Source organism: Halichondria panicea, chromosome 11 (assembly GCF_963675165.1).
Source record: "Halichondria panicea chromosome 11, odHalPani1.1, whole genome shotgun sequence".
NCBI classification, from domain to species: Eukaryota; Metazoa; Porifera; class Demospongiae; order Suberitida; family Halichondriidae; genus Halichondria; species Halichondria panicea.
Window position 1 is genome coordinate 5,438,979 of NC_087387.1, and position 26,339 is coordinate 5,465,317.

The 26,339-nt window shown below is 40.4% G+C and overlaps 5 protein-coding genes across 14 annotated transcripts in view; 4 read left to right on the forward strand and 1 right to left on the reverse strand.

Moving 5' to 3' along the window:
* LOC135344053 (arylsulfatase A-like) overlaps positions 1-26,339 on the reverse strand; it is a 44,775-nt gene that overhangs the window by 4,700 nt on the left and 13,736 nt on the right. The window lies entirely within an intron of this gene.
* On the forward strand, positions 37-7,327 carry LOC135344039 (antigen WC1.1-like). 4 transcript variants are annotated; one of them, XM_064541107.1, is made up of 8 exons: positions 39-248; positions 627-739; positions 959-1,132; positions 1,365-1,538; positions 1,702-1,860; positions 1,917-2,165; positions 2,216-2,369; positions 2,415-2,881. In XM_064541107.1, exons 2-8 carry the CDS (start codon positions 661-663, stop codon positions 2,854-2,856), a joined length of 1,431 nt encoding a protein of 476 aa, XP_064397177.1. In that variant the 5' UTR covers positions 39-248; positions 627-660; the 3' UTR covers positions 2,857-2,881. The 4 variants fall into 4 exon arrangements, with proteins under 4 accessions (XP_064397179.1, XP_064397177.1, XP_064397176.1 ...); XM_064541109.1 differs by lacking the exon at positions 2,415-2,881 and adding an exon at positions 6,800-7,327 and having other exon boundaries at positions 37-739; XM_064541106.1 differs by having other exon boundaries at positions 39-739.
* LOC135344043 (scavenger receptor cysteine-rich type 1 protein M130-like) lies at positions 7,797-10,335 on the forward strand. 2 transcript variants are annotated; one of them, XM_064541117.1, is made up of 9 exons: positions 7,797-7,925; positions 8,015-8,203; positions 8,257-8,424; positions 8,473-8,655; positions 8,723-8,866; positions 9,441-9,614; positions 9,663-9,791; positions 9,852-9,966; positions 10,029-10,335. In XM_064541117.1, the coding sequence occupies exons 1-9, from the start codon at positions 7,844-7,846 to the stop codon at positions 10,183-10,185; spliced, it is 1,341 nt and encodes a 446-aa protein (XP_064397187.1). In that variant the 5' UTR covers positions 7,797-7,843; the 3' UTR covers positions 10,186-10,335. The 2 variants fall into 2 exon arrangements, with proteins under 2 accessions (XP_064397187.1, XP_064397186.1); XM_064541116.1 differs by having other exon boundaries at positions 10,026-10,334.
* LOC135344062 (neurotrypsin-like) lies at positions 10,371-12,858 on the forward strand. The gene is made up of 8 exons (XM_064541148.1): positions 10,371-10,461; positions 10,518-10,933; positions 10,980-11,167; positions 11,255-11,395; positions 11,476-11,649; positions 11,699-11,824; positions 11,875-12,070; positions 12,331-12,858. Exons 5-8 carry the CDS (start codon positions 11,478-11,480, stop codon positions 12,719-12,721), a joined length of 885 nt encoding a protein of 294 aa, XP_064397218.1. The 5' UTR covers positions 10,371-10,461; positions 10,518-10,933; positions 10,980-11,167; positions 11,255-11,395; positions 11,476-11,477; the 3' UTR covers positions 12,722-12,858.
* On the forward strand, positions 16,769-25,588 carry LOC135344036 (neurotrypsin-like). Of its 6 annotated transcripts, none has more exons than XM_064541103.1 (12): positions 20,809-21,634; positions 22,670-22,726; positions 22,913-22,980; positions 23,038-23,226; positions 23,284-23,445; positions 23,497-23,676; positions 23,727-23,870; positions 24,586-24,759; positions 24,823-25,020; positions 25,084-25,122; positions 25,177-25,291; positions 25,360-25,588. In XM_064541103.1, exons 3-12 carry the CDS (start codon positions 22,935-22,937, stop codon positions 25,493-25,495), a joined length of 1,383 nt encoding a protein of 460 aa, XP_064397173.1. In that variant the 5' UTR covers positions 20,809-21,634; positions 22,670-22,726; positions 22,913-22,934; the 3' UTR covers positions 25,496-25,588. The 6 variants fall into 6 exon arrangements, with proteins under 6 accessions (XP_064397167.1, XP_064397168.1, XP_064397169.1 ...); XM_064541100.1 differs by having other exon boundaries at positions 20,810-21,634; positions 23,494-23,676; XM_064541101.1 differs by lacking the exon at positions 22,670-22,726 and having other exon boundaries at positions 23,494-23,676.

Genomic DNA, 26,339 nt, shown 5'->3' on the forward strand with positions numbered 1-26,339 from the left:
GAGCTGATCTGGCAAACTACCACACAATAAGTGTATATACAGCTGCATGGTCAGATTAGCAAGGATCGAAGTAGGCAATAGGCCGGGGTTTTTGAGTCGCTGCATCCCCCCACAGTTTCTTCTCTATGTAATAGAGTCAGCACGCCTTGCCAACCTCAGAGCGACCGTATAGTTGTCTAAAGTTGCTACACTCTTGATGAACTGTTCTACTGGTGTTTGGAAACTTCCCTATCATACAATCACAGACAGTGCATTTGAGTCTTCCCAACAAGCTAGTATACAAGACGTTGTTCAGCTTTCAACGAGTAATAGCTACTATAGATCTTCAGATAATTACAAGACTACTGAAATTCAATACGACCACTAGTGCAGATGCTGGCTGTGCCAGTTATGCCAACACTTTACAAGTTCACTTTTACAGTTGGTATTATCACAAGTGTAGGAGTTAGGAGTTTATACAGTATTCCACGGGGCATTGGACTCATGCAATACTTCAGATGTTTATGTTAATACTACCAACTAGCTGATATCTAGTACCATACAAGCTGCAACAATAATTATTCTGTACACAGTATATAGCTATAGTCAGCTGTGCTATAGTATATATCTAGAAATTGACATCACAGTCACAGAGCTCAAGCAACGAGAGAACTAACAAAGATGACCCTAGGAAGAGGGCATATCAGAACAGCCATCTATACATTACTGGTCCTGTTGGAACACTCGGCAACAACTCAAGGTACTTATAGAAGATAAAAGCAGTTACTACATCACGAAGCATACAACTTCAATACTATTATAGCCCAAGGAACTAACAAGTTTATACTGCTAGCTATATAACATGACATATCATTATCATTCTATGTAGAAATGTGTCTAACCAACAGTCTAAACTATATACTTGTTAGTATTGATCAATGGTTTCAGTCATGAGTATAATAATTTATTTTCGTATCAGCTCAAAACTGCATTAATGGAGAGATAGACGCTGTGACTGGGTTTCCTAGCGATGGGAGGTTGTACATTCGTTACTGCTTCAATGGAGATTGGCGGAGGATATGCACTAACAGTGGTTCATGGACCCCAAACACTGCAAAAGTTGCGTGCAGACAGCTGGGATACAGTGACATGAGTAAATACAGCACATTGAATCGTGTTTTATATAATGTTACTCATCACAGTACTTGTGAAGTACAGAAATCTGCATGGTTTATAAGAGCTGTATATGCGCTAGTACAAATCATCGAGAGATCATAATCTTTATAACTACACAATCACACACCATCTCATATATACATGCAGTCGGCATCAAGTTCGTAAACTGTATAATTATATTATAACTGTGTACCCATGCACACATGTAGACGCTCAACCAGGTTCTTCCTGCCCCGATCCCACCACGATGGTAACGCAAACAGTGATGGTGAGATTACAGGCTAGTTGTGAGGGTCATGAGAACAGGATAGAGGACTGTCACAGTGGAGTGACACAAAGCAGCTGCTCTTGTAGGTCACAGGCATGGGTGCGCTGCGAACCAGGTGAGTATAATTATAGAGGCCATATCTAAATTAGCTCATTGGCAATTGATATTTTAATTTGTGTGTGTGCTTCCAAGTACTATTGGTTGAGTCTTACAGCCATTAATAATTATAGACAATACTTGCTGTAAGTGTCTGGCGCTAAACTACAATAATTGTACAGGTTGCACTAACGGAACCCTAAGACTGGTGGGTGGATCCACTGACAGAGAGGGACGAGTGGAGGTGTGTGTGGGTGGTCGCTGGGGTACAGTGTGTGGTGATGGATGGACGGACAGAGAAGCTGGTCTAGTGTGTAGTAGACTGGGGTATCCACAAGAAGGTAAATAAAGCATTATTACATCATCACTTATTATAATTGATATACTGTAATGACAGGAGCACGTGAAGTCCGTATGTTTGGTGCTGGCTTCGTGCCCATCAATAACTGCAGTATAAGTGCCACTAATGTGCGCTGTCTCCCACTCATTGATGGTTTAGCATGTAACCACACAATGGACAGTGGAGTGATTTGCGCTTCATTTCAAGAAGCATACAACATAACTCGAGTGGCTCTAGACCAGCTCCAGGAACAGTGTCTAACAACAGAAGCAATCACCGCCACCACTACCACTACAACCCAGCCGAGTGAGTGATGGCATTCTACTTGAATATGATTGATTGATTGATTTCTACAGATACTAATTCAGAGCGCATAACTGATAGTGTTAGCTGTAATACAACAGTGTACGAAGTATTTCTTGGCGTCCTGATAGCTGTGATAGTTGCTATGACAATGGGATGGATAATCACCTGTATGGTAATGAAGAGAAAATCTGGCATTAATAAAATGTGAGCTAGCTATATGCATATAACTATCAGTTTAATGTTACACAGTACACACAGAAATGGCGGCCGATTTGAGGTCAAGAACCCAATTTATGATGACACAGTTTTGACAAATCGAGAAACAGGGCAAAATAAAGAACTCTATCAAATTAACAGAAGCTATCTCACTGAAAGCCATAATAATGAAGTGAAACCAGCTACACCTGAGCTATCTAAACAGGAAGAAGATGATGTGAATAGAGAAAATTCACAGGATACTGATCTAGAAGATGAAAGAGGATTTGAGAATCCAGATTATGAATCGGTGGATGGTGAGGATGAGCCGACTTACTCTGTGGTGGCTAGGAAGATGGTGACCCAGGGAGGCCGTAACACAGAGTACAACACACTAGTACGAAGTGGTAACCATGGAGACAAGATGCAGTTTGAAAGTGACTCACTTCACCGAGAAGGAAGTTACTCGAAACTATTGATGTCTCAACAGTCTTGATTCATAAAGTTTATTTGAACAAACATTGTGTGACAAATGTCTGTTAGATTCCCCAAATGCATGCCTATAGCCCCGAATATGATTACTAAAATAATAGGCCAAAGTGGTGGTTTGGATGGCCTCTGATGTAACAATAGTAGTTGATGTATTTTAAGGCTATGAACTTCCCTAACTGCCTATAGCCATGAATAATAATGGTCCGTTCGGGATTATTATAGTTCTTGGACAGTCTCTAATACAAACATCTCTCAAGTTGCAAACTACACACAATAGTAACTGGCTATAGAGTTAATTCAACCATAATTATAATGCTACAATAATTTTATTATTAATATTATGAAGTAATTAACCTATTATTGGATGGTTATGCATGATGGTTATGACATAATCTATTATCGTGCGATATACTGGGACTGATTATCAAGCTAAGCCACATCTTGATTGACCAATAGTCAAAATTAATTTGTCGTAAATTGGTTGACATAGTAATAACCACATGACTGAATCTCCACATTAGACACGTAACCATTACAGTTACTTCCTGCATGTCTGGCATGAATACGATTAACAATCAGTCACCAGTCACTAAGTTGCACAGTTAACTACAGTCAAATCAGATGAGCTGTGAACTTATAGTCCATGGATACTCTACATCTGTTCATAGCAGTCACACTAGCACTCATCACTACTGCACAAGGTATACCACAACTACGGTCACTCCTTGGATGCAGGTATAAATATTATCTGGTCTGCTTTTTATTAACTGAACAGGTGTCAACAGTTGCACTAATGGAGATTTTGAGCTTATCCAGGACCCAGCTGATACTAGGATAGTTGGTTATGTTCAATACTGCTTCAGAGGTGAATGGGGGAGAGTATGTAGAGAGTCTGGATACACAACATTGTGGGATGTCAGTGAAGCTGCAGTTGCTTGTAGGCAGCTGGGATATACATCCACAGGTGAAGTATTGGACTGTAATAATAATAATTCTACTAAATAATAACGACCGTAAAATTTACAGGATATGCGTATGTAAGTCATGATAACACCTGGACTGGAGGGTTTGTCGCTGTGAATTGTATCAATGGTTCAGAGAACTCTCTTGAAGACTGTGATCCTGGTAGAGTTATACCTGACAGAGAGGATAGCTGTAAGAGTGGCAATCATGCAGGGATACTCTGTGAGCCAGGTATGAATTTCCGGAAATGAATGAAATGGTTGAAACATTTTGTATAGCTGATTGTATTACTGGAACTCCAAGACTGGTGGGTGGATCCACTTACAGAGAGGGACGAGTGGAGGTGTGTGTGGGTGGTCGCTGGGGTACTGTTCAAACAAATCAGTCTTTGGAAGTTGCTGAAACTGTTTGCAGAAGCCAATCACAAATAGTGGACTTCTACAGCACATCATCTAGTTACGGTTAGCTTTCAATCTATTAAGCGATGTTATACAAACATGTAACAATCACTTCACTATTATTATCATAAAGTTTTGGAGTTTGGCTACAGTCTCTCAAAGCCTGTCTACAACTGCTCATCAAACACTAGTGGAGGACTGGAATGTCTAAGCTCAATATCCCCTGATGACCATACCAGAGACCTTGGAGTCTCTTGTGAATCTGAACAAATTTGTGAGTGACACAATCATTATTGTTCGATATCAATGCGGTAGATAAGCATATTCAATAGGAAAGCATGTACACAAACCTAATGGAGTGTAATGCACGTCTGTTTGTACAGTGCTGATGTGCTCTAACCATCAAGTGGTCAGTTCCGACTAGTGGATGGGAGGAGCCACAACGAAGGCAGACTGGAGGTGTGTGTGGGCGGTCAGTGGAGAGGGGTCAGCACTACTAGTCTGAGCAACACAACAGCTGGAGAGATTTGCACTCGACTGGGCTTCTCTGGAGATGGTGAGTTAAACGCAATAATTTATGTTTGCCATAATTACGAATGTTTTATTATTATAACAGAACCCACTGTGATGAGTTTTGAACTAACTAGAGGAGATGTGTACTGTTGTAATAATGAACTCAACTGCACTCACTGCAATCTAACAGTGAGTGTTGGTCTAAGCTGTAGTAGTCAGTACTCCACAACCATGCCACCAACTACAATGATGCCCGTCACACCACCAAGCTCAGTAACAACAATAAGCACCACTGAGACCACTACAGCACAGCAAGACCAAATTACTGGCGATGGTGGATCTGTAACTGCTGTGATTGTAGTTCTAGTGTTGGCAATGGCTACCGGATGCATAGTCACATGTGCTGTTATTGTTTGGAAAAGAACCAGAGCTCGCAAAAATGATAGCATTGAAATGAGGTAAGGAAATATTGACAGCATTCATACTGCAACACTTGCAATTTAGAAGTTTGTAAATCAGTTCACAAGTATATATACGAACTATAAAACCTCCTCAGAATTAAGGGGGGCGTTCAACTAAACATCAAATAACACTTCATATCGGGTATATAGCTATTGTACCATTGCTACAACCAAGTTAAATATCACAGTTTATGGTCTGGCTTAGAACTAAGTACATGTTCACTAGCATAATATAATCAGTTTATCTTTCTTCGTACAGTATATACACAGTCTAATGATAAATATGTTGCAGTGCACCAGGAGCTGCGATTGCTACAATTGCAAATGAAAACTACTCGTTTTTGTCAATGCAAGATGAGCACCTTTACAGTGAGGCTACACCAGTTACACATAACTACAGCACGGCAGGCCCTGGCTACGAATACGCAACAATAAATGAGCCAGTAATAGACAACTATGATGTAATCGGTCGTAATCAGCCAAGGCTGAATGAGGCTAAGGCAGCCAACCCACCACCAGTAAGAGATGAAGCTATCGAGAATCAAGATAACTTTCACAATGCTGAGCAGCACCTTTAAACAGGCATTAACAAGAAAGCCAAAAAAACGTCATCACCTGATGACGAGAGTCCATATGACAAGACCTTCGCTAAAGAGAAGGATACCACCGCAATGTTGGAGGGAGGAGAATACTCAAAGCTGAGGCAGTAATTGAACATTTGTAATTTTGTAATTGTGGGAACAATTAATTCTATATGGTAGCTGTAGAGATAGCGATGGCTTCATGTGCTGTATTAGATCTAGCAAAAATGGCAATGTATATTTAAGTAAAGGGATTTGAGGATCTGACACAGGAGCATCGTGTTACAAACACAATTCAAAGCTGGGAGAATATGAAAAGCTAACAAATGATTTTCCTCTATTACAAACATTTCTGACAGCTTTCAGTTTGTAAATTAATATGGATTGATATTGTAGTCATTGATACAGCATATTAACCCAGTCGATTAGGCTCAGTGAAATTATAAATCTCTTGAAAACAGATTATTAAGGAATTATCGTAATAGTATAAAATTATAATGACTCGAGACAAAACAACACTGGAGAGATTTGCACTCGACTGGGCTTCATTGGAGATGGTGAGTTCACCATAATAATTATTATGCATGCATGCAGTATAGCATAAGTGCCACTAATGTGAGCTGTCTCCACTCACAGCATGTAACCACACAATGGACAGTGGAGTGATTTGCGCTTCATTTCAAGAAGCATACAAAATAACTCGAGTGGCTCTAGACCAGTTCCGGGAACAGTGCCTAACAACAGAAGCAATCGCCGCCACCACCACCACCACCACAACCCAGCCGAGTGAGTGATGGCATTCCACTGTTTGAATATGATTTCTACAGGTACTAATTCGGAGCACATAACTGATAGTGTTTCCTGTAATACAACACAGTATACGAAGCATTTCTTGGCGTCCTGATAGCTATGATAGTTGCTATGACAATGGGATGGATAATCACCTGTATGATAATGAAGAAAATGTGGCATAAACAAAATGTGAGCTAGTTATGCATAACTATCAGCTTAATCTTACCCTTTACACACAGAAATGGCGGCCGATTTGAGGTCAAGAACCCAATTTATGATGACACAGTTTTGGCAAATCGAAATAAAGAACTTCATCAAACAGAAGCTATTGCACTGAAGAGGCATGATAATGAAGTGAAACCAGCTACACTTGAGCTATCTTATTCAGAAGATGAAAGAGGATTTGAGAATCCGGATTATGAATCCGTGGATGGAGAGGAAGAGCCGACCTACTCTGTGGTGGCTAGGAAGATGGTGACCCAGGGAGGCCGTGACGCAGAGTACAACACACTAGTACAAAGTGGTGACCATGGAGACAAAATGCAGTTTGAAATTGACTCACTTCACCGAGAAGGAAGTTACTCGAAACTATTGATGTCTCAACAGTCTTGATTTATAAAAGCAAAATTTTTGTTTATCAAGCATCCCACACCTATAAAGATGATTTAAACAAGCATTGTGACATTCTGTGACAAATACCGGTTTGCCCAAATGCCTACAGTCATGAATAATATGAAACATAGGCCAAGTATAGTGGTTTAGACTATAGATGGCCTCTGATGCATGTTAAGATAAATGAAGCTATGAACTTCCATTCGGGATTATTAGTTCTTGCATGGACATTAGGTAACTTCAGCCATACTGCATGTGCATCTAGATATTGGCACAGTTCAGGTGGAGGGTGGGCTTTAGGTAACTCAGCCATACTGTGCATCTAGATATTGGCACAGTTCACCATCTGACCTGTGCCATATGGCAGATATTGGCACAGTGTTTCCATTGATATGCCCACTCAAAATGCAACAATGATGCTTATGACATAATTTAGCGTGCGATAATATTTATCAAATTAATTTGTTGCCAATTTTACTCGCTACACGGTAATAGGTCGATATATTAATTTGTTAACCTGAATCCCCACATTAGATTATTATAACTGAACTTTATCGTAAGCATTAGAGTAATAAATAACTTCCTGCATGTCCGGCATGAATACAATTAACAACCATGCAGTCACCAGTAAGTAAGTAAGTAAGTTGCACAGTTGACGTCAACCAAATCTGATGAACTGTGAGACTAGTACAATCATGGATACTCTACATCTGTTCATAGCAGCCACACTAGCACTGGTTGCTACTGCACAAGGTATACTACTTTCTCTACTCAGTCTGTCACTTGGTGGATGCACATGCATGTATGTAAATATTATCTGGTCTGCTTTATTGACTGAACAGGTGTCAGCAATTGCACTAATGGAGATGTTGAGCTTATCCAGGACCCAGCTGATACTAGTATAGTTGGGTATGTTCAATACTGCTTCAGAGGTGAATGGGGGAGAGTATGTAGAGAGTCTGGATACATGACATTGTGGGATGTCAGTGAAGCTGCAGTTGCTTGTAGGCAGCTGGGATATAGATCTACAGGTGAAGTACTGGACTGTTATTCTACTAAATAATAATGACCGTACAATTTACAGGATATGCATATGTAAGTCATGATAACACCTGGACTGGAGGATTTGTCTCCTTGAGTTGTATGAATGGTTCGGAGAGCTCCCTCGAAGACTGTGATCCGTTTAGAATTATAACTAGCAGAGAGGATACCTGTAAGAGTGGAAATCATGCAAGGCTACTCTGTGAGCCAGGTATGAATTTTCGGAAGTGAATGAACAGGTTAAACACATTTTGTGTAGCTAACTGCACTGATGGAGCCATAAGACTGGTGGGTGGATCCACTGACAGAGAGGGACGAGTGGAGGTGTGTGTGGGTGGTCGCTGGGGAACTGTTCAAACAAATCAGTCTTTGGAAGTTGCTGAAATTGTTTGCAGAAGCCAATCACAAATACTGGACTTCTACAACACATCACATAGTCGCGGTTAGTTTTCAATTCTATGTTGCTATAGCAGTTATTATAATAACCATGCACTATAATAATTATACAGTTTCACGGTTTGGCTACAGTCTCTCAAAGCCTGTCTACAATTGCTCTAAAAAAAACACTAATGGAGGACTGGAATGTGTAACCTCAACAATCCCTGACGACCATACCAGGGACCTTGGAGTTTCTTGTGAATCAGAACACAATGGTGAGTGACACAATCATTAGTGCATACCGGACATCGATGTAGACTTTGCAATATTCAGCTATATTTACTCTGCCGAAAGCAGGTATTATCTAACTTGTTGCATTTTGAGTGGGCAGATCAAAGGAAACACTGTGCCAATATCTGCCATATGGCACAGGTCAAGCCTTGAACTGTGCCACTATCTAGATACTGGCATAGTATGGCTGAAGTGACCTAAAGCCCACCCTCCACCCAGTAACCTGAAACGGTCCCTTTTATAGTATAACACTGTTAAACAGATTCAGTGGTAGGCAGAAAACGTTTTTCATGCGTTTGGTGCATTCCACAGCCACCACAAGTAGTTGAAACTAGTTGTCCTATAAAAGGAGTGATGTGTACACGGAAAGGAATGCACAAGGAATGCAACAAATCAGTTGTTACACAGCTCACTCGTGCGCACATAGGATATATTGGCTCAGTAGCGCCTTTTCCCTCGAGGCCGCCAATATATCCCATGTGGCACTCGTGCATGTGTCACAACTATAACTTAATGTACACTAACTTAATGGAGTGTAATGCACTTCTGTTTGTACAGTGCTAATGTGCCCTGACCATCAAAGTGGTCAGTTCCGACTAGTGGATGGGAGGAGCCACAATGAAGGCAGACTGGAGGTGTGTGTTGGCGGTCAGTGGAGAGGGGTCAGCACTACTAGTCTGAGCAACACAACAGCTGGAGAGATTTGCACTCGACTGGGCTTCTCTGCAGATGGTGAGCAAAGTCATAGTAATCATTTGTTTTGATTATGAATATTATCAGAATCCACTGTGATGAGTTTTGAACCAACTAAAGGAGATGTGTACTGTTGTAATAATGAACTCCACTGCACCCAATGCAATCAGATAATGAGCGCTGGTCTCAAGTGTCGTACACATAAAAGTACAAACAGTGAGTGCCAATACAGTAAATCCAACTCGTCATTAATTCTTATATACTCACACCTTTCAGGTACAGTCATCACAGTGTGGGGGGCCACAGTTGGTGTTCTGTTGGTACTGCTATTAGTGACAGTTGTTGCACTGGTAAATACTTGTGTTGCTTTAAGAAGGAAGAACAAGCAAAGGTACAGCTGGCATGCACCGTAACAATAGACATGTTAACATATAAGCACACATGCAACAGCAGTACACAATTAGGAGAGTCGTACCCAAGGGATAATCGTCAAGACAACCCAGATGGTAAAGGTTCAGTGACAGTGCCTGTCCCCAGTACAAAAGTGAACCCAGCTTATGATGCAGTCAAGTACACTCAAGGAGAGGAGACCTACGAAACTGTGAATTAGATTATGCATGGATCCTGAACACATGAATCGTGCAAATAGTTCCATGCAATAGAGTGTCTTCACATTATATTATTATGATGCATGGTACTTGACCGTCGTAAGCTATTTGCTGTTTGTATTACAGGTAGCTAAATAACTTCCTGCAGGTTATGAATTTATTTAACCGAGTGCTCAGTTGCATGACTATACAGTAAATAGTTGTGAGCCAATATATTGTCATGGATACTCTACATCTGTTTATAGCAGACACACTAGCACTGATCACTACTGCGCAAGGTACAACTGTCACTCTGTGGATTCATGTGTAAGTGTCTGTTTTATTGACTGAGCAGGTGTCAGCAATTGCACTAATGGAGATGTTGAGCTTATCCAGGACCCAGCTGATACTATAGTATAGTTGGTTATGTTCAATACTGCTTCAGAGGTGAATGGAGGAGAGTATGCAGATGGAGTGGAATCACTGTATTGTGGGATGTCAGTGAAGCTGCAGTTGCTTGTAGGCAGCTGGGATATAGATCTACAGGTGGAGTACTGGATTGTAATAATATAAATAATAACTACCGTACAATTTATACACTATATAATGCATATGTAAGTCATGATAGCACCTGGACTAGAGGATTTGTCTCCTTGAATTGTGTGAATGGTACAGAGAGCTCTCTTGAAGACTGTATGCCGTATAGGGTTATAACTGACATAGAGCATAGTTGTAAGAGCGGCAATCATGGAAGGCTACTCTGTGAGCCAGGTATGAATTTCTGGAAGTGAATAATGGTTAAACACATTTTGTGTAGCTGATTGTACTAACAAAGAGATAAGACTGGTGGGTGGATCCACTGACAGAGAGGGACGAGTAGAGGTGTGTGTGGGTGGTCGCTGGGGAACTGTGCAAACAAATCAGTTTATGGAAGTTGCTGAAACTGTTTACAGAAGCCAATTACAATCACAATACTGGACTTCTATAGCACATCATCTAGTTACGGTTAGCTTTCAATTGTTATGTTACAACAACATACAGTCACTGTTATTAAAATGACCATGCAATACTTCACTAAAATAAATTGTACAGTGTCACAGTTTGGCTACACCCTCTCAAAGCATGTCTACACATGCTCATTAAACACTAATGGAGGACAGGAATGTCTAAGCTCAACAACGCCTGATGACCATACCAGGGACCTTGGAGTCTCTTGTGAACCTGAACAAAATGGTGAGTGAAATAATCGTTAGTGCTGGATATTTACGTAGTATAACAGGAAAGCATGTAATAGCACTATACTGTTTGTACAGTGATGACGTGCTCTGACCATCAAAGTGGTCAGTTCCGACTAGTGGATGGGAGGAGCCACAACAAAGGCAGACTGGAGGTGTGTGTGGGCGGTCAGTGGAGAGGGGTCAGCACTACTAGTCTGAGCAACACAACAGCTGGAGAGATTTGCACTCGACTGGGCTTCTCTGGAGATGGTAAGCTCACCCTGATATTATTTTTGTCATAATTCTTATCATCATACAGAACCGAGCTTTGAACCAACTAAAGGAGATGTGTACTGTTGCAATACTGAACTCAACTGCACCCAATGCAGTGATAGCTGCAATGATACAACGAGCAATAGTCTGCTATGTACTACACTTGAGAAAGGTATTGACAAAATCATAGCAGATATTGCCCTATCACACAACTAAGTGCAGGAACATTACCAAGCACCACTGAGACTACTACAGCACAGCACAACCAGAGTACTATTGTACAGAGCCCTGGTGATGGTGGATCTGTAGCTGCTGTGATTGTTGTTCTAGTGTTGGCAATGGTTACCGGATGCATAGTCATATGTGCTGTTATTGTTTGGAAAAGAATCACTGCTCGCAAAAATAGCATTAAACTGAAGTAAGAAATCTTGACAGCATGCATTTAAATAACTGCCTCACTAGCAATTTAGAAGTCCATAAATAATAAATGTAATCCAAGTTAGTATACAAACTATATTTAAAGCTATAGTACCCATCGAACGGTCAACCTGTTTACCTTTAGAAAGGGGGCGACCCTCTTCATAGTGGGTATACATGTAGTATCATTGCCACAAAGTCCGAACTTGACTAAAAATAGTTTCTTTGTACAATAGTTATAATATTAACATTTCCCTGCAGTACAAGCCACACTGTTCAGCAAGTGGTGGAAGATGAACAACTTGACGATGCAACTGCACTTGTTATGCATAACTACAGCACGGCAGGTCCTGACTACGAAGATGCATTAGCCATAAATCAGCCTGTAATAGACAACTATGATGTAATTGGTCATAATCAGCCAAGGCTGAATGAAGGTAAGGCAGCCAACCCACCACCAGTAAGAGATGAAGCTATCGAGAATCAAGATGATTTTCACAATGCTGAGCAGCATCTTTACGCAGCTGTCAATAAGAAAGCCAAGAAAAGGTCATCACCAGATGAGAGTCCATATGACAAGACCTCGCTAAAGAGAAAGATACCACCGCAAAGTTTGAGGGAGGAGAAAGCTGAGTCATTAATAACTAGCTAGTACAGACTGTCAATGAACATGTGACTGTGGAATGATACTAGTATAGCTGTAGAGATAGCGATAGCCTCATGTGTGTGTGGATGGTGTGTGTGTGTGTGTGTATGCTGCCTAATCTCATTTGGGACTTTGATAGGAGCATCAACTTACAAACACAATTTAAAGCAGGATGTATACAAAGCTAACAAAATACCAGGATGCAACAAGCATAGTCCATGCGGTATATAAATGGCTTGAATTGATACTTCAGTTAGTGCATGATGCAGCATTAACATTTGGTGGGGTTGATTTCCTGCCTGTTCCTAAACTGCCCTGACCTTTACCCACCGCTTATACAGTTTGGCCGGCCAACTGATAGGCAGTCTGATGTGCAACCACTGTTCCCATGCATATCATGCAACCGCAGTAACAAACTGCAGTAACAAACAGTCAGCAGTAACAAGTTATACGTTATACAAGAATTAGCTAGGCAAGATCTTCCAGCTTGAGCCTGCACATGGCCCCGCCTATTATTATCATGGTCCCATGCGATCTTACCGCTTGGGTGAGCACAAAGTAATATCACCTACCAAAAGCCTCAACTAAAATATTTCTACTATTTTCATCAAGAACTAAACGACAATCCATAGGAATTTTAAACACAAACACAAGCAACAACAACAAAACTATTAAAAATATAACCGGCTGCCACATGTACAGTCAGCAAGCAATCATTTCTGCGAATTTAAAAAAAACAAACACCAGGTCATGCCTCCGGATAACTACATACGACAGGAGTGCTACAATCGGGCAGAGCGGACCTACCGGACCCATGCATCACAATGCTTATACCCTTTTTCTATATACTTTGATGCTTCGAGGCAGAGTTTTAGGATGGAGGGGTTTGACAGGTTGTCGATTGACACATCCGCCCAGCTAGATCATACACTGCGTCTGAAGGTGATTCTCCTCACAAAAACCCCCTGAAGAACGCCATGCACAGCATGTCGCCCATACCATGATAATTATGGTCAAAATTCTATACCTATCGCACTCCCAAATGGCCCATTATTATATCATTAGCATAATTCCAGAGTAATCGGCAATCGTTCTTATGCTTCAAATGGTACGCTCTGATGCTTCTAATCTCTCCTTCCAAGCAAAAATATAGAACTCCATCGAACAAACTCAACAAAGTGCGACCATAATGAAGTGAAACCATAGATCTACACCAGAGTTATCTAAACTGGAGATAATGTCAATAGAGAACATTCACAGGATACTGATTCAGAAGATGAAAGAGGATTTGAGAATCCGGATTATGAATCGGTGGATGGAGAGGATGAGCCGACCTACTCTGTGGTGGCTAGGAAGATGGTGACTCAGGGAGGCCGTAACACAGAGTACAACACACTAGTACGAAGTGGTGACCATAGAGACAAGATGCAGTTTGAAAGTGATTCGCTTCACCGAGAAGGAAGTTACTCGAAACTATTGATGTCTCAACAGTCTTGATTTATAAAACCTATAAAGTTTATTTGAACAAACACTATGTGACAAATGTCGGTTAGATTACCCAAATGCCTATAGCCACAAATATGAATAATAGGCCGAAGTATGGTGATTTAGATGGCCTCTGATGTAACAATAGTAGTTGTTGTATTTTAAGATAAATCACAAGCTATAAACTTCGGGATTATTATAGTTCTTGTCTCTTCTAATAACAAACATCTCACAAGTTGCTGGTATGCAACTACATGATAGTAACTGGCTATGGTTACTTCGACCATAATACTACAATGATATAAGTGGGCACGAAGCAATTAACCTATTATTGGCGATTATGATAGTTACGATGGTTATGACATATCATGCGATATACTGTGACTGATTATACCACACCTTGATTTGCCAATAGTCAAAATTAATTTGTCGCTAAATAATTTGCCGCTACATGGTAGGTTGACATAGTAAGAACTACATGACTGAATCCCCACATAAGCATTACAGTTAAAAAGTTGAACTTCCTGCATGTCTGATGAATACGATTAACAATCAGTCACCAGTCACTAAATAAGTAAGTTGCACAGTTAACTACAGTCAAATCAGATGAGCTGTGAACTTATAGTCCATGGATACTCTACATCTGCTCATAGCAGTCACACTAGCATTGATCACTACTGCACAAGGTATACCACATCTATGGTCACTCCTTGGATGCATGTATAAATATTATCTGGTCTGCTTTTTATTAACTGAACAGGTGTCAGCAGTAATTGCACTAATGGAGATTTTGAGCTTATCCAGGACCCAGCTGATACTAGGATAGTTGGTTATGTTCAATACTGCTTCAGAGGTGAATGGGGGAGAGTATGCAGAGAGGGTGGACACCAGACATTGTGGGATGACAGTGAAGCTGCAGTTGCTTGTAGGCAGCTGGGATATTATAATAGATCAATAGGTGAAATAATACTGTATATTCTCCCAAAATTAATGATGCTGACCGTAAATTTACAGGATATGCGTATGTAAGTCATGATAGCACCTGGACTGGAGGATTTGTCTCCTTGAATTGTATGAATGGTTTGGAGAACTCCCTTGAAGACTGCATGCCGTATAGAGTTATAACTGGCAGAGAGGATAGCTGTAAGAATGGCAGTCATGCAAGGCTACTCTGTGAGCCAGGTACACAATTATAATTAATTTACAGGATCTATGAAATGGTTAATATAGCTGACTGTTCTGATGGAACCATAAGACTGGTGGGTGGATCCACTGACAGAGAGGGACGAGTGGAGGTGTGTGTGGGTGGTCGCTGGGGAACTGTTCAAACAAATCAGTCTTTGGAAGTTGCTCAAACTATTTGCAGGAGCCAATCACAAAGTTTGAGCTTCTACAGTACATCATCCTGTTATGGTTTGTTCAATCATTATTAAGCTACCAAAATCTATAATATGCACTTTGTCATCAAGTTTCACGGTTTGGCTACATGTACAGTCTCTCAAAGCCTGTTTACAGCTGCTCATTAAATGGCACCAATGGAGGACTGGAATGTCTAAACTCAACAACCCGTGATGACCATACCAGGGACCTTGGAGTCTCTTGTGAATCTGTACAAAATAGTGAGTGACACAATCATTATTGCTGATCATGTGACCTACAGCCAACGACATCTATCAAACCCAGTCATGTGACTGTACTTTAAATGACTTATTGCACAGTTAAGTGTGCAATAAGTTGTTATTGCACACTTTTTTGATAGTTAGGAATCATCATGCAAATCAATAGAATATAGCAAAAACAATAAGGAATGCATCAGTCACAACAATATGAGAATGTCTAGACTACAAAAAAGATTGCTATTAATGTTTATATTAAAAGTGCAATTGGTCATGCTGGATATCGGGAACATTGCTTGCACATCATCGGGCCTAAATTTCGGTTTTTTTTTGCATTGGTTGAAAGTCTTCATCAAAATTCTCCTTACTATCACAAGGGGGAATAGCTTTGAATTTTTTCTTGTTTTTCTTGGCCACAGATGACAGGAGAGCCATTGGAACTTGGAATTGCTGGTCAGCTCCTGTTATAGCTAATGCTCTCAGTGAAGACTCTTGCTCATCAGAAACAGGGGATGCAAACCGTCCAGCCATTGCAAATACAGCTTAAATCAGTTAGTTCAGATTTGAAAACTGGTTTCAAACCGGTTTTTCAGCTTGCACATGGTGGGTCTCGTGAGGTGGATCACGTGATCAGCAATAAGACCTTTATGAATGGTGCACTCGGATGATGCAATAACATTAAAACACTTATGTTTGATATAGTGTGGATATCCATGCATGCACGTATATATAGGAGAATGAGATGTTGGCGCATGCATACACTAATCTAATGGAGTGTAATGCACTTCTGTTTGTACAGTGCTAACGTGTTCTGACTATCAAAGTGGTCAGTTCCGACTAGTGGATGGGAGGAGCTACAACGAAGGCAGACTGGAGGTGTGTGTGGGCGGTCAGTGGAGAGGGGTCAGCACTACTAGTCTGAGCAATACAACAGCTGGAGAGATTTGTACTCGACTGGGCTTCTCTGGAGATGGTAAGTACTTATAAATTTATATTTGCTTTAATTATGAGAACCCACTTTTGGAGGAAATGTGTACTGTTGTAATATTGAACTCCACTGCACCCAATGCAATAATTGCCATCTAACAATGAGCGTTGCACTATTAAAGTGTCGTACATATCAAGAAACTACAACAATTTTAAGCAGTCAACCTTTCACTACTATGTCACCAACTACAAACAACCCTCAAACAGGCACAGTCAAAACAGTGTTGGGGGCCACAGTTGGTGTTTTGTTGGTACTACTGCTATTGGTGACCTCTGTTGCACTGGTAAACACTTGTGTTGCTTTGAGAAGGAAGAACAAGCAAAGGTACATCTGACATGCACCGTAACAATAGCAACTAAATAATGAATGCTAACATGAGTTGTTGTACACACATGCAACAGCAAACAAGGCGAATCGTACCCAAGGGATAATCGTCAAGACAACCCAGATGGTAAAGGTACGGAAGTGAACCCAGCTTATTATGCAGTCAAGTACACTCAAGGGGAGGAGACCTATGAAACTGTGCATTAGATTATAGCTCCTAAAACATGCATAAATAAACAGACTATTTATTTATTTTTCTGAGTTTTGCACGAGTATAGTGAGTTAGATCACATGACATGAAATAATTATGATGATACTATTATTGTATAAACTGTCACTGGCGTCCTGTATTGAGGTAGCAAAGTCACTGAGTAACTCCCTGCATGTCATGAATATAATTAACACAATATCAGCCAATAGTCACTAAATAAGTAGCACAGTTGACTGCAAGGAAAATCTAATTAGCTATGAACCTGTGGATTGTCATGGAGACTCCTTTTATAGCACTCACACTAGTACTCATCACTACTGTACAAGGTATTTGGGTTGTAAACTGTCATTCTGTGAATGCATGCATGTAAATATTATGTTTGCATGGTAAATAGTTTTTATTTTTTGTGTGTGTTATGGTAAATAGTTTTTATTGACTGAACAGGTGTCAGCAGTTGCACTAATGGAGATGTTGAGCTTATCCAGGACCCAGATGATACTAGGATATTTGGTTATGTCCAATACTGCTTCAGAGGTGAATGGGGGAGAGTATGCAGATGGAATAGACACATAACATTGTGGGATGACAGTGAAGCTACAGTTGCTTGTAGGCAGCTGGGATATTATAATAGATCAATAGGTGAAATAATACTGTAAAATTAATGATGCTGACCGTAAATTTACAGGATATGCGTATGTAAGTCATGATAGCACCTGGACTGGAGGATTTGTCTCCTTGAATTGTATGAATGGTATGGAGAACTCCCTTGAAGACTGCGATCCGTATAGAGTTATAACTGACAGAGAGAATACCTGTAAGAGTGGCAATCAGGCAAGGCTACTCTGTGAGCCAGGTACACAATTATAATTAATTTACAGGATCTATGAAATGGTTAATATAGCTGACTGTACTGATGGGACCATAAGACTGGTGGGTGGATCCACTGGCAGAGAGGGACGAGTGGAGGTATGTGTGGGTGGTCGCTGGGGAACTGTTCAAACAAATCAGTCTTTGGAAGTTGCTCAAACTGTTTGCAGGAGTCAATCACAAAGTTTGAGCTTCTACAGTACATCATCCTGTTACGGTGCTTTCAATTACTATGTTGCTACAGCAGTTATAATACCAATACTTCACTCATAGTTGCAAGGTTTGGCTACAGTCTCTCAAAGCCTGTTTACAAATGTTCACTAAACACTAATGGAGGACTGGAGTGTCTAAACTCAACAACCCCTGATGATCATACCAGGGACCTTGGAGTCTCTTGTGAATCTGAACAACATGGTGAGTGACGCAATCATTAGCGCTGAATATTTACGTAGTATAGGAAAGCAGGTACACTAACCTAATAGCACTTCTGTTTGTACAGTGCTGACGTGCTCTGACCTTCAAAGTGGTCAGTTCCGACTAGTGGATGGGAGGAGCCACAACGAAGGCAGACTGGAAGTGTGTGTGGGCTGTCAGTGGAGAGGGGTCAGCACTACTAGTCTGAGCAACACAACTACTGGAGAGATTTGCACTCGACTGGGCTTCTCTGGAGGTGAACGTAATAAACGAGTGTTGCAAGCGTGCGCTTGCTAATGCATCTCGCCATGTTGTGCTTTCACTCAATGTTATAGTCGTTTCTATAATGAATTTTACATTAAAGTTAGCTTATCTATATAAACTCACTGACTTATTTACATGCATCTATTGTGTTATCTATTGATTATGTGGCTTATCAAGACCTCAAGAAAGAAGAAAATTGATTCTTCCAAGATCAGTTCAGTGTATATAATAATTATATCTATTGAGAAGAAAAAACTTGTGTACATGCATATTGTTATCTATATTGTTATATGGTAGTGTTTGCCAGGCACTCAAGAAAAAGATGACTCTGGAATCTGGATTCTGGATATTATTTTCTCATACGTGAGGAATGAACGCGCATGCGCATTACATCCATAGGAATAATTAAAGGGTGTGTCCAAAGAGATCAATTTCACAAATGAATAGCTATAGCGCTAGCGGTTTTAACAGATATTTTTTGACTCTTGTAGCTAACAAAAAGCTAGTGCTTTAGTGCAAGGCTAACTCATATGTTGTGCAAACAGATTATGCTATGAAAGATTCTGAAGAGACTGCAACAGCCTTCAATGTGAGTCAAACTAGCCATAACTCGAGAAAGAAGCTTTAGTTTGCTAATCCACGAATCAAAATCCAAGAAAACGTGGCTAGAAGCCTATAGAAGCTGTTAGTTTTCGTCGCATTGCAACTGTTGAGCAGTTACAGCTGGAACAGACACACATACACACAGACAGACAGACACACATACACACAGTCAGCTTTACCGTATCCCTCGTGCGGCTACGCCTCGAGGCATAATAATGGTTACATAATTACGACTGTTTTATTATTATACAGAACCCACTGTGAAGAGTTTTGAACCAACTGGAGGAGATGTGTACTGTTGCAATACTGAACTCCACTGCACTCAATGCAATAATTGCAATCAAACAATGAGTGTTGCACTATTAAAGTGTCGTACATATCAAGAAACTACAGATTCTGAAATGTTTAGTAGTCAATACTCCACAACCATGCCACCAACTACAATGATACCCATCACACCACCAAGCTCAGGAACAACAACAAGCACCACTGAGACTACTACAGCACAGCACAACCAGAGCACTGCAGCAGAGAGCCCTAGGCCTGATGATGGTGGATCTATAGCTGCTGTGATTGTTGTTCTAGTGTTGGCAATGGCTACCGGATGTATAATCATATGTGCTGTTGTTGTTTGGAAAAGAATCACTGCTCGCAAAAATAGCATTAAACTGAGGTAAGAAAACATTGACAGCATTCAATTTAGAAGTCCATAAATTATGTAATCCAGTTCATACATACACAAGTCAGTATAGAAACTATGTTGTGCACAATATTTACCACCGAACCTGTTTACCTTTAGAAATGAGGTGACCCTCTTCATGACGGGTATACATGTACCACAAAACCGGCTACTCATACACTTGATGGAATGTGCATGTTCACTGCTGCCCCTCCCAGATCTATATTTTCTTTGTACAATAGATAATATTGATTTCCTCATAATTATACTTATTGCAGTAAAAGCTACACTGATCAGCAAGTGGTAGAAGGTGAACAACTTGACGATGTAACTGTACTTGTTATGCATAACTACAGCACGGCAGGTCCTGACTACGAAGATGTAACCACAAATCAGCCAAAAATAGACACCTATGATGTAATCGGTCACAATCAGCCAAGGTTGAGTGAAGCTCAGGTAGCCAATCAACCACCAGTAAGAGATGAAGCTATCGAGAATCAAGATGACTTTCACAATGCTGAGCAGCACCTTTACGCAGTTGTCAACAAGAAAGCCAAGAAAAGGTCGTCACCTGATGAGAGTCCATGTCACAAGACCTTCGATACCATCGCAATGTTTGAGGGAGGAGAAATCTGAGTCATGAATAATTACTATAGACTGTCAAATGCATAAAAACAGTTGTGACTGTGGAACGATTTACTAGTCTAGCTGTAAAGATAGCGATAGCCTCATCATTATTTTGTGTGTGTGTGTGCTGCCTAATCTCATTTGAAAATCTGGTACAGGAGCATCGTACCTACAACTTACACACACAATCTAAAGCAGGATACAAAGCTAACAAAATATTTCTACCCATAATTATATCATCAACAAAATTCCAGAGTAATGGGAAATCGTTCTGATGCTTCTAATCATGCCTTCCAAGCAAAATATAGAACTCCATCAAACAGTCAACAAAGCACGATCATAATGAAGTGAAACCATAGATCTACACCAGAGTTATCTAAACCAGAGTTATCTAAACTGGAGAAGATGATGTCAATAGAGAACATTCACAGGATACTGATTCACCTACTCCGTGGTGGCTAGGAAGATGGTGACCCAGGGAGGCCGTGACACAGAGTACAACACACTAGTACGAAGTAGTGACCTTGGAGACAAGATGCAGTTTGAAAGTGACTCACTTCACTGAGAAGGAAGTTACTCGAAACTATTGATGTCTCAGGATCTTGATTTGTAATTATAGTTATCTCCTACACCTTGCTAAGAAACGCACTACATTGTGTGACAAATGTCTTGTTAGATTCTCCACGGAATTCTATGAATATGATTAACATAAGAATAGGCCATACAAATGGTGGGTTAGACTAGATACTGATAATTATGGCCTGATGTAATAAATAATTGATGCTAGTACATGTATATGAACTTTAGTTCCTGGGCTGTCTAAACATCTCTTGACTTGAAGGTATGCAAACTACATAATAGTAACAGAATGCAACAATGATTAAATAAATACCGTATAAGCCTGAGGTGTAGGAATATGCTTTTCTAAGGGGTGCTGGGGGCCAGGGTAGCCTCGATTCCAGGCCGATTAAAATACAGCCTTGGTACTTATTGCATGGGTGATAGTGCGCATGCGCTTCAAAATACACAGAATAATATTATGGGTAATCGTATTACGAATGTAATTATATAAATGTTCGTAATACTTTATCTCCATGACTGAGTTCCTTGAAGCTGTGGCTTATGCCATCTATTGCGTTGGTCTAGAAGGCTTGAACACTAGTCTGGAGGCTCTCATCTACGTCTACGATGGTCGTATAGCCGGACTGTCTTCACAAGTAGCAGTTAAGAGGCACCATACACTTCCCATAGCCTGTACAGATCCAAGCTAAGACATCCTGACCATACAATCGTCATAGAGGTAGATGAGAACCTCTTCTGGCTTCAGACTAGTGTGAAAGCCTTCTGGAACAACGCAATAGAGAGCTAAGCTGATCATCGATAGAAAATAGATGCGAGAAAGATATACCAGGTCGTATTTAAATTGGCCTGGAATCCATGTGACAAAACCTTCGCTAAAGAGAACGATGCCACCGCAATGTTTGAGGGAGGAGAAAGCTGAGTCATTAATAACTACTACAGACTGTTAATGAACATGTGACTGTGGAACGATTACTGATATAGTATAGCTGTAGAGATAGCGATAGCCTCATCATTATTTTGTATGTGTGCTGCCTAATATCATTTGTGAATTTGGTACAGGAGCATCGTACCAACAACTTACAAACACAATTAAAAAAAGCAGGATATGCTAACAAATCTACATACCTCACAAATATTTATGCCAGCTTACAATTATAAATATACACGAGGGATATATGCCATGCATCCCAAGTGCACGCGTTACAACTAGTTTATATCCTGAGGGCATAGCAACATAACACTATCTTAGTAACTCAATATAAACTGAAAAAAGTGCATTTCTTCTCTCTTCTAGACGATTATTGTGCCAGTATCTGCAGCGTATAAGATTGGTAGGGACCACAAGAAAAGGGTGCATTAGGGATATTTTGTTACCAACTCTTTTACATAGCTAGCTGCATGGTGTTACTGACTGTAGATTATTGTGGTGGTACTCATATACTGACACTGCATGGCGTCCTGTATTACAGGTAACCCCTGCATGTCATGAACTATCAGTGAGTATAATTTTGAGTCACTCAATAACTTAATTGCACAGTTGACGGTTAAAACAGATTGTCATGGAGACACTTTTCATAGCACTAGTGCTCATCACTACTGCACAAGGTATTCTGGTTGTAAACTGTCATTCTGTAGATCATTACATTTTTCTTGACTGAACAGGTATCAGCAGTTGCACTAATGGATCTATTGAGCTTATCCAGGACCCAGCTGATACTAGGATAGTTGGTTATGTTCAGTACTGCTTCAGAGGTGAATGGGGGAGACTATGCAGAGAGTCTGGACACATGACATTGTGGAATGTCAGTGAAGCTACAGTTGCTTGTAGGCAGCTGGGATATAGATCAATAGGTGAAATAATACCATAATATTATATTCTACCAAATGATACTGACCGTAAATTTACAGGATATGCGTATGTAAGTCATGATAACACCTGGACTGGAGGATTTGTCTCCTTGAATTGTATGAATGGTTCAGAGAACTCTCTTGAAGACTGTGATCCGCATAGAGCTAGCAGAGAGAATACCTGTAAGAGTGGCAATCATGCAAGGCTACTCTGTGAGCCAGGTACACAATTATAATTAATTTACAGGATCTATGAAATGGTTAATATAGCAGACTGTTCTGATGGGACCATAAGACTGGTGGGTGGATCCACTGACAGAGAGGGACGAGTGGAGGTGTGTGTGGGTGGTCGCTGGGGAACTGTTCAAACAAATCAGTCTTTAGAAGTTGCTCAAAATATTTGCAGGAGCCAATCACAAAGTTTGAGCTTCTACAGTACATCATCCTGTTATGGTTTGTTTAATCATTAAGCTACCACAATCTATAAATATGCACTTTGTTAGTTTCACAGTTTGGACACAGCCTCCTCTCAAAGCCTGTTTACAGCTGCTCATTAAACACTAATGGAGGACTGGAATGTCTAACCTCAACAACCCTTGATGACCATACCAGGGACCTTGGAGTCTCTTGTGAATCTGAACAAAATTGTGAGTGTTTGTGTTAGCTTAATATCCACGTAAAACGAGAATGAGATGTTGGCGCATGCATACACTAACCTAACAGAGTGTAATGCACTATTGTTATGCCTCGAGGCGTATAGCAGCATGAGGGATACAGTAAAGCTGACTGTGTATGTGTTACAGCCGTAACTGCTCAACGGTTACAATGCGACGAAAACTAACAGCTTATATAGGTTTCTAGCCACGATTTTGATTCGTTGATTTGCAAACTAAAGCTTCTTTCTCGAGTTATACAGCTACTTTGACTCGCAGTGAAGGCTGTTGCAGTCTCTTCAGAATCTTTCTTTCATATCATCATCTGTTCGCACAAACTTTCTATTCAACTTATAAGTTAGCTACAAGAGTCAGAAAATAGCTGAAAAGCTGCATGCATGTACACTACTGTAGTGTACATGTATGCAGTACACACTGCTAGCCTTTCGACCTATCGTTATTTTAGAGACAAATCGGAACGGACGGCCCTTGGATCTCACCAATTATCCATTGACAAAAATGCAATATAGTTCTACATGCTTCTATCCTCTGGCCTATCCTTTTATCAGGCCATCAGATAGACTTATGTTTCCATTAAGCTCCTCTTCTATAATGACTGTGTCAAATAAATAACATAAATAACATACTTCTCCAACTTTTTGAACGAAAGTAAAACATGGCGAGAGGCATTAGCACATCGTTTATACAGTGCGAACGTGCTCTGATCATCAAAGTGGTCAGTTCCGACTAGTGGATAGGAGGAGCTACAATGAAGGCAGACTGGAGGTGTGTGTGGGCGGTCAGTGGAGAGGGGTCAGCACTACTAGTCTGAGCAACACAACAGCTGGAGAGATTTACACTCGACTGGGCTTCTCTGGAGATGGTGAGTATAAGTTAACTAACTTTATATTACATTTGCTTTAATAATTATTATGAATGTTACCAGAACCCTCTTTGATGAGTTTTGAACTAACTAGAGGAGATGTGTACTGTTGCAATAATGAACTCCACTGCACTCAATGCAATAATTGCAATCAGACAATGAGCGTTGGACTATTAAAGTGTCGTACATATCAAGAAACTTTAAGCAGGCAATCTTTCACTACTATGTCACCAACTACAAATAACCCTCAGACAGTTGACGGTGAGTGCCAATATTCAGTAAATCCAACTGTGATTTCATGTATTTTTCCTACTACTACGCCAGCTACTACAATGATCTCCAGTTTCATTCAGACATGTGACGGTGAGCCTATACAGAGCAAATCCATGCAACTGTCATTGTATGCAACATTATCAGGAACAGTCATCACAGTGTTGAGGGCCACAATTGGTCTTCTGTTGGTACTGCTATTGGTGACAGTTGTTGCACTAGTAAACACTTGTGTTGCTTTGAGAAGGAAGAACAAGCAAATGTACGTCTGGCATCCACTGTACAATAGTAATACACCTTAACATGAGCTGTTTTACACACATGCAACAGCAGACAAGGCGAATCGTACCAATTGGATACACAAGATGGTTCAGTGACAGTGCCTGTCCCTAGTACAGAAGTGAACCCAGCTTATGATGCAGTCAAGTACACTCAAGGAGAGGAGACCTATGAAACTGTGCATTAGATTATGAGAAACATATGTTATTATATAGTATTCGAATGAATTTTTGCTGTGTTATTTATGTCACAATAATATTATTTGTGAGTAGTGAATTAATTAGATCACATGATTGAACTTAGTTTAAGTACTAAACTTAATTATAGATTTATGATGGTAACTATTATGAGCTGCCTGTGGCATTCTGTAATGCATGCAGGTACTAGCAAGGGTCACTAAATAACTTTCTGCAAATTATCATGAATATAATTACAGTTACTGCATGGTCACTAAATAAGTTGCACAGTTGACTACAGTCAAATCTGATGAGCTCTGAAACAATACAGATTGTCATGGAGACTCTTTTTATAGCAGTCTCACTATAGTTATCATCGCTACTGTACAAGGTACCTGTTAAACTGTTTCTCTGTGGAGGCATGCATGTAAATATGTTTTATTGACTGAACCGGTGTCAGAAATTGCACTAATGGAGATGTTGAGCTTATCCAGGACCCAGCTGATACTAGGATAGTTGGTTATGTTCAATACTGCTTCAGAGGTAAATGGGGGAGAGTATGCAGATGGAATGGACACATGACATTGTGGGATGACAGTGAAGTTGCAGTTGCTTGTAGGCAGCTGGGATATACATCTACAGGTGAAGTACTGGACTGTAATATCAATAACAACTGTACAATTTACAGGATATGCATATGTAAGTCATGATAACACCTGGACTGGAGGATTTGTCTCCTTGAATTGTGTGAATGGTTCAGAGAGCTCCCTTGAAGAATGTGATCCGTATAGAGTTATAACTAGCAGAGAGGATACCTGTAGGAGCGGCAATCATGGAAGGCTACTCTGTGAGCCA

What these genes read in the sequence shown, in the direction of transcription:
- LOC135344039 (XM_064541106.1), top strand. Translation starts at nt 661, where the DNA reads ATGACCCTAGGAAGAGGGCATATCAGAACAGCCATCTATACATTACTG. An exon ending in GCTGGGATACAGTGACATGA is followed by an intron (nt 1,133 to 1,364) that starts GTAAATACAGCA and finishes GCACACATGTAG; the next exon opens with ACGCTCAACCAGGTTCTTCC. An exon ending in ACTGGGGTATCCACAAGAAG is followed by an intron (nt 1,861 to 1,916) that starts GTAAATAAAGCA and finishes CTGTAATGACAG; the next exon opens with GAGCACGTGAAGTCCGTATG.
- LOC135344043 (XM_064541116.1), top strand. Translation starts at nt 7,844, where the DNA reads ATGAACTGTGAGACTAGTACAATCATGGATACTCTACATCTGTTCATA. An exon ending in GCTGGGATATAGATCTACAG is followed by an intron (nt 8,204 to 8,256) that starts GTGAAGTACTGG and finishes TACAATTTACAG; the next exon opens with GATATGCATATGTAAGTCAT. An exon ending in TACACATAAAAGTACAAACA is followed by an intron (nt 9,792 to 9,851) that starts GTGAGTGCCAAT and finishes CACACCTTTCAG; the next exon opens with GTACAGTCATCACAGTGTGG.
- LOC135344062 (XM_064541148.1), top strand. Translation starts at nt 11,478, where the DNA reads ATGACGTGCTCTGACCATCAAAGTGGTCAGTTCCGACTAGTGGATGGG. An exon ending in ACTGGGCTTCTCTGGAGATG is followed by an intron (nt 11,650 to 11,698) that starts GTAAGCTCACCC and finishes ATCATCATACAG; the next exon opens with AACCGAGCTTTGAACCAACT. An exon ending in AAAAATAGCATTAAACTGAA is followed by an intron (nt 12,071 to 12,330) that starts GTAAGAAATCTT and finishes ATTTCCCTGCAG; the next exon opens with TACAAGCCACACTGTTCAGC.
- LOC135344036 (XM_064541097.1), top strand. Translation starts at nt 17,596, where the DNA reads ATGAACCTGTGGATTGTCATGGAGACTCCTTTTATAGCACTCACACTA. An exon ending in AAGGCTACTCTGTGAGCCAG is followed by an intron (nt 18,193 to 18,240) that starts GTACACAATTAT and finishes TGGTTAATATAG; the next exon opens with CTGACTGTACTGATGGGACC. An exon ending in CAGTACATCATCCTGTTACG is followed by an intron (nt 18,424 to 18,479) that starts GTGCTTTCAATT and finishes CTTCACTCATAG; the next exon opens with TTGCAAGGTTTGGCTACAGT.